This window comes from Anomaloglossus baeobatrachus, chromosome 2 (assembly GCF_048569485.1).
Source record: "Anomaloglossus baeobatrachus isolate aAnoBae1 chromosome 2, aAnoBae1.hap1, whole genome shotgun sequence".
Classification (NCBI taxonomy): Eukaryota; Metazoa; Chordata; class Amphibia; order Anura; family Aromobatidae; genus Anomaloglossus; species Anomaloglossus baeobatrachus.
In genome coordinates this window covers 165432446-165446191 of record NC_134354.1, presented here as the reverse complement: position 1 = coordinate 165446191, position 13746 = coordinate 165432446, and the positions used below count along the sequence as shown (strand labels likewise).

The 13746-nt window shown below is 38.5% G+C and overlaps 1 protein-coding gene across 4 annotated transcripts in view; it reads left to right on the top strand.

Annotated features, from left to right (window-relative positions):
• The window catches only part of NLGN4X (neuroligin 4 X-linked), a 574976-nt gene extending 561936 nt beyond the window's left edge, over positions 1 to 13040 (top strand). For all 4 annotated transcript variants that reach the window (XM_075335480.1, XM_075335476.1, XM_075335478.1 and 1 more), the window contains one exon: positions 10884 to 13040. In XM_075335480.1, the coding sequence (XP_075191595.1) occupies positions 10884 to 11724 (841 nt within the window). In that variant the 3' untranslated portion in view covers positions 11725 to 13040. The remainder of the gene's footprint in view (positions 1 to 10883) is intronic.
• The last annotated feature ends 706 nt before the right edge of the window (positions 13041 to 13746 follow it).

The following is a 13746-nucleotide window of genomic DNA, read 5'->3' as shown; positions in this document are numbered from 1 at the left end:
TTTAAAGGGGTTTTCTCACATTGGGATCTTACCCCCTATCCTTGGGATGGGGAATAACTTTCCAATCGCTGGGGGTCCGACTACCGTGGCCCCGAGTGTTTCCCAGAACCAGAACATGCAGACAGAATGGATTCCGGGAGAAAAATTTCATAGTCCTGTCTCATGAGCTGTGCACTTAAGAGGTCTTTTGAGCAATTGGTGGGGGTCTCAAGTCCCACCCCATGATGCCCCTTCTCCCTACTGAGCCCACCTCTGCCCTACTCATCTCCTCAGAATTAATGGACCTAAACCTATAAGATCTCGTCCAAAAGTTGTCTACTGCCTGGGACTAATCAGTATTGTGGTTCTTATATGGTCCACAGTCTAATGATGGCTGGTAACAACTACCAGCATCTCCTTACCATTGTTAAGGACATACTGAGAGTTGTACGTTAATGCAATACATAGATGTATATGGGTCTAACCTGACACTGCACTTGATTGATGTGTGAAGTTGGCAATGTATTCATGTACTGATGGTGGTTTTGGCGATGTATTGTCTTCAGGGTGGGTTTGGTGATGTGTTATTGTGTTTAGGGTGGTTTTGGTGATATTACTGTATTGACAGTAGTTCTGTTGATGTATTACTGTACTAACTGTGGTTTTGGTTACGTATTATAGTATGTAGTGTGGTTTTAGTTATGTATTACTGTACTGATGGTGGTTCTGGTGATAGTCATATGGCTGTTGTAATCTTTACCTTATCAGTCTTGATCCTAAAACATAGGGTCAGCGTGCTGGACTAAAAATACAGCTATCTGCATGTCTGTCAGCCGAATAAGTAATAGACTAAAGCCCCCATACACTATAGTCTGATTTTTAGGCCGGCAGCTATCTTGCTCGGCTCTCCCATATACAGGAGCACTCATTCTGCCAATTGTTTCTGTGTTCTTTATTAGAGCCGCTGCTGGACATCTCCGACAGCAGCTTATCATTTAGAGGATAATAGGATCTACACTCCGTAATTGGACATTCTGGATCCTTATTCCCCTGACAATCAGAATTGAGAGCCCCTGTTCACATTGGGCTATCAGCAGAACCTGTCGATATTGGCGGGTTTAGACAACTTTAGGTTAATGTGTATGGAGGTCTTAACTACTATCTGAAGGCTCTGGGCTCTATCAGGGAGTGTGCACACGTCTTGTAGTGGTCTGTGAACCCCCGGAATTATTCAGATAGAAAACACTTTAGGACAGTCATCATTTTATCCTGAAGCAAATATTTATTTTTTTTGCTGTGGCTTCTTGGTTGTTTTTTCCAACATCTTTTAGCTACTGGATTTTACTTATTTTTTTAAATGAAGTAGTAAGCGGCATCCAAGCAGAAGCCGCCATATAATGGCCGGTCACAACTAGTAACCAGCATCCAAGCAGCAGCCGCCATATAATGGCCGGTCACAAATAGTAAGCGGCATCCAAGCAGCAGGCGCCATATAATGGCCGGTCACAACTAGTAACCAGCATCCAAGCAGCAGCCGCCGCCATATAATGGCCGGTCACAACTAGTAAGTGGCATCCAAGCAGCAGCCGCCATATAATGGCCGGTCACAACTAGTAAGCGGCATCCAAGCAGCAGGCGCCATATAATGGCCGGTCACAACTAGTAAGCGGCATCCAAGCAGCAGCCGCCATATAATGGCCGGTCACAACTAGTAAGCGGCATCCAAGCAGCAGGCGCCATATAATGGCCGGTCACAACTATTAAGCGGCATCCAAGCAGCAGCCGCCATATAATGGCCGGTCACAACTAGTAAGTGGCATCCAAGCAGCAGGCGCCATATAATGGCCGGTCACAACTAGTAAGCGGCGTCCAAGCAGCAGCCGCCATATAATGGACCGGTCACAACTAGTAACCAGCATCCAAGCAGCAGCCGCCATATAATGGCCGGTCACAACTAGTAAGCGGCGTCCAAGCAGCAGCCGCCATATAATGGACCGGTCACAACTAGTAACCAGCATCCAAGCAGCAGCCGCCATATAATGGACCGGTCACAACTAGTAAGCGGCATCCAAGCAGCAGCCGCCATATAATGGCCGGTCACAACTAGTAAGCGGCATCCAAGCAGCAGCCGCCATATAATGGCCGGTCACAACTAGTAAGCGGCGTCCAAGCAGCAGCCGCCATATAATGGCCGGTCACAACTAGTAAGTGGCATCCAAGCAGCAGCCACCATATAATGGCCGGTCACAACTAGTAAGCGGCATCCAAGCAGCAGGCGCCATATAATGGCCGGTCACAACTAGTAAGCGGCATCCAAGCAGCAGGCGCCATATAATGGCCGGTCACAACTAGTAAGCGGCGTCCAAGCAGCAGCCGCCATATAATGGCCGGTCACAACTAGTAACCAGCATCCAAGCAGCAGCCGCCATATAATGGCCGGTCACAACTAGTAAGCGTCATCCAAGCAGCAGGTGCCATATAATGGCCGGTCACAACTAGTAAGCGGCATCCAAGCAGCAGCCGCCATATAATGGCCGGTCACAACTAGTAAGTGGCATCCAAGCAGCAGGCGCCATATAATGGCCGGTCACAACTAGTAACCAGCATCCAAGCAGCAGGCGCCATATAATGGCCGGTCACAACTAGTAAGCGGCATCCAAGCAGCAGGCGCCATATAATGGCCGGTCACAACTAGTAACCAGCATCCAAGCAGCAGGCGCCATATAATGGCCGGTCACAACTAGTAAGCGGCGTCCAAGCAGCAGGCGCCATATAATGGACCGGTCACTGTCAGCCGCTTCATGTCTGAGGAAACCTGATGCGCTTAAAAAAACTCCAAAGACTGAACATATGGACAGCAAGTCGTTTTACACTGCAGTGTATGAGTTCATTTCTTTAATATTTAGAGTTTGGGTTTTTTGGGCGGGTTATAGGGCGGATCTGTCTGGGAAAAAAAAAAAAAGCTGTGTGCACATACCCGTAATCTGACTGATCAGAAGGGGGCGCCACCACTGACAGTGCCTAGGGCAGCAAAAACCCCAAATACGGCCCTGGTTGTTGTGATGCCATTTTTATTGTAATTTTAGTAAACTTGAAGCAAATGGTTGTTAGCTATAAGAATAAAAGTTGTTTGACATTGTCTTATCCCTTTATGTAAGAGTTTTCCACATTTACTGAGCCAAACATTTTCCATGTTTTGCCTAATTTTTTTTGTTTTTTTGTTTGTGTGGGTTTATTTTGTGTAAATCATGGGATAGACAAAGTCAAATTTATCACCAGATTTCATGAAGCTTATTATTCTGAGAGTAAAGACAGGCAAAAGCCAAAAACAGGTAGCTATGAAATTCAACTGTTCTTAGAGTCAAGAGTCACGTATAATAAAGAAAGAAAAAGAAGGTTATGGAACACTGACAAACCTAGAAGTGGACGACCACGGAAACATTCCTCCAAAGTTGATCACATTATTAGGAAAAAGTCTGTATCTGATGGCCATAAAAGAGCTGTACAGATTTTGCAAGAAATGAGCAAAGAATATGGGGTCAAAAAAAGTCCCTAAACTGAGGTGCAATGGTTAACAGCAGTAGGCTTGAATGCACAAATTAAAGTCAAGAAGCCTTTCCTCTCAATGCCTTTCACTTGGATGAAACTTAAAGGAAGGAGATTAAGATAAGACATTAGGAAAAAATTTCTGACAATGAGGGCAGTCAGAGAGTGGAACAGGCTAGAACGAGAGGTGGTAAGCTCTCCATCAATGGAAATCTTCAAGCGAAAACTGGATAAACATATAACTGGGATGATTTAGGAAACCCTGCACTCGCAGGGAGTTGGATCCGATGGCCCTTAAGGTCCCTTCCAACTCTACCATTCTATGATTCTATAATTATATGATTCTATGATTCTCTCTGCAAGGAACCGGAAGGTCAAAACTGAGTTTTCCAAAGAACATAGCCAATGGAAAGAGACAGATTGATCTAAGGTGTTGTGGTTGGATGAATCTGTTCAATCTGTTTGGCAGTGATGGCAAGCACTATAAATGCCACCCGATTGAAAAACGTAATGATGTAAGGTACTAAACACCCACAGTGAAACATGGTGGTGGCAATGTCAGTGTTTGGCGCTGATTTTCTTCATATGCCATTGTCTCTCTGTATTAAGAAGCCTGAAATATGAATGCTAGCATGTACAAGGTTATGCTGGAGAATGTAATGCTGTCACATGATAAAAGCAAAGTAGGTAGGGACTGGAAATTTCAGGAAGACAATGATCTTAGTCACAAATTGGTTTGCAAAGAAAAATGTTCACCTGTTGCAAATGGCTTAGAAAATCACCTGATTAAAATGATATAAAGCACCTTTGGGGTGAGTTGGGATGGCGAGTATGGGCCAATAGCCATAACAATAAAAAAAAATTGTTTTCAGATTTGCAAATGGAATGGAGCAAGATTCCTCAATATGTCTTGAATACCCTAGTAGCTTCAATGCCCCATCGGTTTGTTGCAGTAATTAAAGCAAGAGGTTATGCTACAAAATCCTAAGTTATGGCATTGTAAATAATTAATTATTCTATGTTGTTATCATTAACTAGTATATGCAAAACTTTTGGCAGTCAGTTTTCTTTAACTCCTTCAAGACGAAGAATGTACCAGTACGTTCTAAGTTATGAAGGGGTGATTCCTGCCGGCTGCTGCAGTGAGTCAGCAGCGATCCCTGTACATGTCTACTGATTTGAACAGCAGACATGTGTGCCTAGCAGGCGCAGGTAGATCTGCGATCCACCCACACCTGTTAGCCCCTTAGATTGCGCTGTCAAAATGTGACAGAGCAATTTAAATGGCCTCGGGGAAAGGCGGGGAAATCACCTTTCTGAGGCCTATTGACGTGATCATGAGGAGCTGATGGATGCCATGGTAGTGATCATGTGATGGATCCTTTAGCTATTATGACATAGTTACCGATACAGCCGGCAGAGCCGTGGCTGTAACAAGAATGCTGCACTTCTGCGGATCAGAGCTGTGCAACTCTGATCAAGAGAAATGAATCAGTGATCAGACTGCTGATCCTTATAGTCCCCTAGGAGGACTAATAACATAAAAAAAGTAAAAAAAGTTTTAAAAAATTAAAACAAAAAAATAAAAGTTAAAATCGCCCCCATTCTCCCCATTGAAAATCAAAGGGTTAAAAAATAAAAAAAATACACACAGGTAACGCAGCATTCAAAAATGCCTGATCTAGCAAAATATAAAATCAATTAATCTGATCATTAAAACAGCATAACAGCAAAAAAAATTCCAAACAACAAAATTACAATTTTTTGGTTGTCGCAACTTTTCCACAAAATGCAATAACAGGCGATAAAAAAGTAGCATTTGTGCAATAATGGAACCATTAAAAATGTCAGCTTGCGATCTAAAAAATAAGCTGTCAAAGAGCCATAGATCCCGAAAAATGAGAGTGCTCTGGGTCATGTAAATTGTCACAAAAAGTGTGCCACTTTTTCTGAACAAAATTCTTATTGTTTTTAATCCCTTAGATAAAAGTAAACGTATACAGGCTTGGTATCTACAAACTGGTACCGACCTGATGCATCACACTGACATCAGTTTCACCATATACACTGTGTGCAGAATTATTAGGAAAGTTGTATTTTAGAGGATTTTGTTTATTATTGATCAACAACTATGTTCCCAATCAACCCAAAAGACTCATAAATATCAAAGCTTAATATTTTTGGATGTTGGAGTGAGGTTTTTTTAGATTTGGCTATCTTAGGAGGATATCTGTTTGTGCAGGTAACTATTACTGTGCAGAATTATTAGGCAACTTAATAAAAACCAAATATATTCTCATCTCACTTGTTTATTTTCATCAGGCAAACCAATATAACTGCACAAAATTTAGAAATAAACATTTCTCACATGCAAAAACAAACCCCCAAAAAATTAGTGACCGATATAGCCACCTTTCTTTATGATGACACTCAACAGCCTACTATCCATAGATTCTGTCAGTTGCTTGATCTGTTTACGATCAACATTGTGTGCGGCAGCCACCACAGCCTTCCAGACACTGTTCCGAGAGGTGTACTGTTTTCCCTCCCTGTAGATCTCACATTTTATGAGGAACCACAGGTTCTTTATGGGGTTCATATCAGGTGAACAAGGGGACCATGTCATTATTTTTTAATCTTTTAGATCTTTACTGGCCAGCCACGCTGTGGAGTAGTTGGATGCATGTCATGGAGCATTGTCCTGCATGAAAATCATGTTTTTCTTGAATGATACCGACTTTTTCCTGTACCACTGCTTGAAGAAGTTGTCTTCCAGAAACTGGCAGTAGGTCTGGGAGTTGAGCTTCACTCCATCCTCAACCTGAAAAGGTCCCACAATATCATCTCTGATGATACCAGCCCATACTAGTACCCCACCTCTACCGTGCTTGCATCTGAGTTGGAGTGGAGCTCTTTGCCCTTTACTGATCTAGCCTCTTGCTCATCCATCTGGCCCATCAAGAGTCACTCTCATTTCATCAGTCCATAAAACCTTTGAACAATCAGTTTTAAGATATTTCTTGGCCCAGTCTTGATGTTTTATCTTATGTTTTTTGTTCAAAGGTGGTCGTTTTTCAGCCTTCCTTACCTTTGCCATGTCCATGAGTATGGCACACCTTGTGCTTTTTGATACTCCAGCTCTGAAATATGGCCAAAATGGTGGCAAATGGCATCTTGTCAGCTTCACGCTTGATCTTCCACAATCCACGGGCAATTATTTTGTATCTTTTTTTCCCAACATGCTTCTTGTGACCCTGTTGGCTATTTGCCTTGAAACGCTTGATTGTTTGGTGATAACACTTCAAAAGTTTGGCAATTTCAAAACTGCTGCATCCCTCTGCAAGAGATCTCACAATTTTGGACTTTTCAGAGCCCGTCAAATCTCTCTTCTGACCCATTTTGCCAAAGGAAAGGAAATGTCCTATTAATTAAGCACACCTTATATAGGGTGTTGATGTAATTACCCCACACCCCTCCTCATTACAGAGATGCACATCACCTGATTTACTTAATTGGTAGTTGGCTTTCAAGAATATACAGCTTGGAGTAGGACATGTATAAAAATTATCATGTGATCAAAATACTCATTTGCCCAATAATTCTGCACACAGTGTAGTGAATGCAGTGAATAAAATACCACAAAAATAATCTAGCAATTGCATTTTTTTGCAATTTTTCCAATACACTGTATCTTAAAACTGATGGTTTCATTTAAAGTACAACTTGTTCTGCAAAAAAATAAGCCCTCATAATGCTAGATTAATGGAAAAATAAAAAAGTTATGACTCTCTAAAGAAGGGGAGTAAAAACCAAAAATGAAAACGGAAAATCGCCCGGGGACAATACCTATTATTCAAAAGCATTTTGGTTAAAATTAAGGTCTTGCATGATGATAACTTCAAGCACTTTCAATTAATCTCCAGGAAAATGGCATCATAAAATCCAGATATAACTAATCACACTTTAAAAAAAGCTAAACTTTTGATCGCTACTGTAGACAAAGATACAAACAATAACATGTTACTGCAACCAATAGAGACCTTCAGTCTGACAATTCATTATACTAAATGACAATAATATTGTGCAAGTAAGAGTTCAAGTAGGATCATATAATAATGCGTAATATTACACAATAAAACACTAATTTTTAACTATGGCCATTTTAGAATATCATATCATTTTATGACATGCAGCTATTGTTTTCTCCTATGACTAAGCTCTTCACTATAATACACCCAAATTTTGTATACAGACATTGAATGGCAGTGTGCTTGGTTTTGTGCACCCATTTGTATTGGATGTGTTTGAAACATATCAACTACATAATTAGCAAAGAGGTACACATCTGTTTTGCTGTGTAATGTAGCCCCACAATGGAGGTGAAGATGCTGCAGGTTGAGGTCATGGGCTGGTGTGGTTACACGTGGGCTATGGCTTTGAGGCCAGTTGGATGTATTGCCAAATTCCCTGACACATGTTTGGAGATGGCTTGTGGTAAAGAAATGAGCATTCAAATTATGGGCAACAGTTCTGGTAGACATTCCTGTCAGTCAGCATGACAATTGTATGCTCCCTCAAAACTTGTGATATCTGTAACATTGGGCTGTGGGATAAAACTGCAACTGTAAGTGTTGTCAGCCTAAGGCACACCTGTGCAATAATCATGCTGTCTAATCAGCAGCTTGATATGTCAAACCTTTTTCTGAATGGATTATTTTAGCAAAGGAGCAGTGCTCAGTAACAGATGTTCACAAATTTGTGAACTATAGTTGAGAGAAAAATACCTTTTGTGAGCATAGAAAAGTCTTAAAGCTTGCAGCTTAGCTTATGAAAAATGGGAGCAAAAACAAATGTGTTGCATTTATATTTTTGCTCAGTGAACTTTAAAAATCCCATATTTATGTTAATGACTAAAAAATAAGGTTAGGATATTGGTTGAACTCCATGGATTTGTGTCCACATTGAAAATTAAAAACTATGAAATTAAGAATAGTTAATCAATCTTAAAGTCCTAGAAAATCCCTTTACTCCCTTTTTCAAACTAACCAACTTGTGGGCTAAATGAAAAATGGTATATATGTGGAAAACTAATACTGCACATGACGCAGATGTTTCTCCTTATGGGGCGTGACATTCCTGACATATCAGAGTAAGGAGACTTAAAGACATGCAATGTTTCTCAGAGAATTTAAATTTACAAATTGCCTTTTCAGTTAGGGCCTCTTACCATTGGAAAAAATAAAGTTTGATTCAAAATGTCCGACTTCAAAATGAGCGCCACGGTGACCACCCATCTTGAAAAGTTTTCTCCCTCCTTTATACTAATTAGCCACAAATAAGAAGTTCATATCACCAACCATTCCCATTTTATTTAGGCGTATTCATATAAATTGCCCACCCTGTACACTGTTTGTGCATCAGAGATGGCTATGAGTCAAAGTGTCGGCCTGCTTACAGCTGTCAATCAGTATAATGAGTGATGAACGTAGGTGTGCTGGCACTCCTGCATGCCTAAAATCTAGCTGCTCCCTGGAAAAATAAAGTTCATTTTCACCTTAGTCCCTTGCTTTCATTACACCAGCCAGGCACCTTCATAACGATATGAACCTTCAGATCAGCCCCGCATCTGAAGGTTAAAACATTCTCTTACCTGATATCTCCCTTTAAAAATTTGAAAAAATAAAAAAATAAATATATTTCATATTTCCGTATATCAAAAGGTCCAGTCTATAAAAAATCTAAAAATATTAAAACATTTTTTTAAACGGAAAGAAATAGAAAGTTCAGAACTTCGTTTTTTTTGTTCACTGAACTTCTAAAAACATACAATAAAAAGTGATCAAAATGTCCTTCATACTCCAAAACAATATCAGTAAAAATGTCAGCCAAGTGCACAAAAATACTAGCCAACATACCCCAATAAGGATAGAAAAATAAAATAGCCGTATGGTGACAGAAAGAGGTACATTACAAAATTATTTTGTGGAACCATGTTAGCCAGAAAAATTGATTTTATCTATTAGTTTTCTTTCTGTGATACTTTAATCATTTATATACTGTAATATATTGTCCCTCATTGTGACTACCCTACATGCAAATATCTCTTCTATGGCCTCGTATACAGTATAATGGTTGTCTCTGTGAAGCTTTCTACATGTCCATAAACACATTTTTTTAAAAAAGCCAGTCCACTCAACTACCTCTGCTCCAGAGAGGAGCAGCCATATTCTTTCTCCTCCATCTTTCACAACAGGAAGAATAATACAGCTATATCATTGTACCACCTGCGTTGATATCTGCTTCTGGTTTTGATAGGATTGCAGGTTGTATAGATAATGCAAGGTAGGTAGGCAGTGATTCTTGGCTCTGTAAAACATTTTAACAGGATGTGCATCCAAGGATGCAAAAATAGTTGATAATAGGTATGCCACCGGCAAATCCTGGTTGCGCCATCTGTGACCACTGTGTCCTTTAGGGGCTCACTCAGGGACTCCCTGGTCCAAGTTTGGTAACCTTCACACTAAGTTAATAGTATTGTACACACATAGGGCATTGATGCACTTTATACTATCACTATAAATAATTCTCCATTGTTGTTAACTTGACAACTACTACATCTGGATCTATTTCTCTGTGTGCCTTTCCAGTGTTAGCTAATAATAACTGAAGCCCAAAGCAACTAGACATGCACAATTTGCAGTATGCTAATATATAAATAATTGTGTTTTCTATTTATTCCTATTTATTAACAAGTAAGGTCATTTTTCTGCTAATAGGAAAAAAAATGTTGCTAAGCTTTTGAATTCTGCAGTATTAATGGCCTTTTAGATTTGTAATCTGAGGGCATAGTGAATAAAAGATGAAAAGTAAGCCATGTTTATGGCAGTAAAACAGCAATTACCATATAGTGAATGTGTTGTGCCTTGAAATCGGATAAATTCTAAAGCACATAAAGTCCAAAAATGTCAAAAAGACAAGTTTTAAAACCAACAAATAAAACTCTTGAAAAAACTAAACATAAAAAGTTAAATTGTAACATACCTTCTGAGGTGCAAATACTATAAATATTTTTGGTAGATGGAATTTATTTTATTTAGTTTACATCTGGGATACTTTGAAATTAATATAGTTGTAATTTGATTCATAATTAATAAATTATAAATATATTTGCAAATTTTATATAATACAGTATATCTATATATATTTACACACCATTGATATATTATACAGTTTTAAATTAAAAGAATCACATATCTCAGGGGATTTAAAAATGATGCACTAACATTAACACCATGTTTACTTTAATGTTCAAATTTACTATAATATGTTAATATAAGATTATATCTTTTTTTTTTTAGTGATCCCAACAAACCAGTCCCTCAAGATACAAAGTTCATCCATACTAAGCCAAATCGATTTGAAGAAGTTGCCTGGTCAAAATATGATCCAAAAGACCAACACTATCTCCATATCGGTCTCAAGCCAAAAGTAAAAGACCACTACAGGGCGACGAAAGTGGCGTTTTGGTTAGAGCTAGTGCCACATTTACACAATCTGAATGAAATATTTCAATATGTCTCAACAACGACAAAAGTACCCCCACCAGACATGACATCATTTCCATATGTTACCAGACGACCTCCTGTAAAGTCAAGGTCTACTACAAAACGCCCTGCAATGACACCAGCAAATAACGCTAAAGAAACACAAAAGACTGTCCTGGGTGAAACAACTATTATCGCTGAAGATAAAAGAGATTACTCAACAGAACTTAGTGTCACAATTGCTGTTGGAGCATCCCTTTTGTTTCTAAATATTTTAGCTTTTGCAGCTTTGTATTACAAAAAAGATAAAAGACGTCATGAAACCCACCGACGGCCAAGTCCTCAAAGGAATACGACCAATGATATTGCTCACATTCAGAATGAAGAAATTATGTCCTTGCAAATGAAACAACTGGAGCATGATCATGAGTGTGAAGCACTCCAAGCACATGATACTCTACGGCTAACCTGTCCACCAGATTACACCCTCACGCTAAGAAGATCACCCGATGATATCCCTCTCATGACTCCGAATACCATAACAATGATTCCAAACACATTAACAGGGATGCAGCCATTGCATACCTTTAATACTTTTAGTGGAGGCCAAAATAGTACTAATTTACCCCATGGGCATTCCACCACCCGAGTATAGCTTTGCAACGTTTTTCATCCTTCATGGAGAAAACAAAAACAAACAGAAAACTTGTGAAGAAATAGAAAAGAAGGAATTATTTTCTTACTCGTTCCTTTCTTGAGGAATTGTCCAGTATTCATACAGATCAATCAAAGTGTGAATTGTGTAAAATGCTGTTATGATAAAGCTTATGAATTTATCCCTGCTAGAAGAATTTAGAGAAACTTAATATTCTAAGCAATCTGCTAGAAGAAAACGGATTTATTCCTCTATCATATGTGATGAAAGAAGCTGCTCTGGAACAGACAAATATTGTTACTGCTTTGTTTTTGTTTTCTAAGTTCTCTATGTGCCATAAAGAAACAAGGGGCTCTTGTTCAGACATGTTAGTATATTGAGCTTTTTATGAAGCTGTTATTCACGATGGAAAGTCTATTTAAAGCAGAGGACTGACTATGCAGAGTAAAAATGTATAGCTCTGGCAATGAAGGTTAATGCCATCATGAACTGTATTTAAAGTGAAAAAAAGCATATTTGTATAAATGTAAATAGCTGTGAGTTACAAAAAGATATCTTTTATTGTTGTTTTAAGTTGAAAAAAAGAACTTTTAGAAAGATTGTGCTTTTAGTTGTGACCTACGTGTATATACATTAGTCAAAAACCATCTTTATTGCCTCCAGAACAAGAATAAAAGGGTTTTCTTCTTAATAACTTGTCCTCAAAGCAGAGGTATGTGATTTTATAATATAATTCATTTGTAGGAAATAATGCAAGCTCACTTGAAGATGACATTTTGGATATGTTACAAAACTCCCCTTTGAGGTAACAGATATGCATGTGCAATTTTACTGTACAATTTTTTTTTTGTTTTTATTTTAAGCAATATTTTACATTTTGCTCTTGTTTTATGAATTTCTGAAAAATTGGTAAATGCTCAATTATATTGAATTTAATGATAAATGCATATGAGAATGTTTGAAATTGTTGTTTCCATTAAGATCCAAATATCTCAGAATATATTATCAGTGAAACTACAAAAATCAAAAAGAAACACAGACAGAGCATATTATTTGCCTCTGTTTTATTATTTGTAATATTAAGAAAATTACTACTGCAATATGGTTTCAGATTTGTCTTAAAGAGGCAATGCCTTTGCCACTATGCCTAATGTTTGTCATATAAAATGTGGGTCATCATTTTTTTTCTTGTTTTCGTTTATTTTTTTAATACTGATTATGTACTTGTCACATAAGTAATGCACATTATGGAAAGTTAAAAAGACAGACCACCAAATGATTTTCAAATAAATTCTAAACATTTTATTGGAATGTTCTGTTATGTTTTCTCTCTTTTTTATCCATCTTATTCCTTAAAATATTTCCACAAACCAAGTAATGTATTGCGTTATTGGATCATGTTCATGGACATATAGTATTATGGATCCATACAAATTACATGAAGCCATAATGCAGCACCCACAGCAGGCTATGAAGATAAATAGTACTTTTATGTCTTTCTAATTTAAACTAGTAGGAATATGAAAGAAAAATAAACCTTACACATTCCTAAAGTTACCATATTAAAAAGGTTTTTCACACTAATAGCATTTTTTAAAGGAGTTCTTTCTGTGCAATGATGCTGTACAGGCAGACTATATTGCTTATGGATTTGTAGCACAGAATGAAGAATCATAGGGACAATTCATGAGGCTTTTTTTCTTTTTAATGGGTTGTCCTATACTAGGACAACACTTTCTCATTCCCCATGTTTGCCCTCTTTAAAATAAAAAAGCTTATACTCACTTCCCAGGCCGGTGTGGTTCCAGAGGTGTAAGCACTCATGTTCCCGGGGCTCACGTGAGGTTTTCAAGTCATGCGATCATGCCTAATCAGCACTGACTTCCCTCTCCCAGCCTTTGGAAATATAAGTGTTTACCAGGACGTGAGTGGCCGCAGCTCTCATTTCAAGTTGATTGCTCATACATCAAAAGGTGGAAAGAGAAAAATCAATGTTCAATAGGCGATGGCCTTGGTTGACTT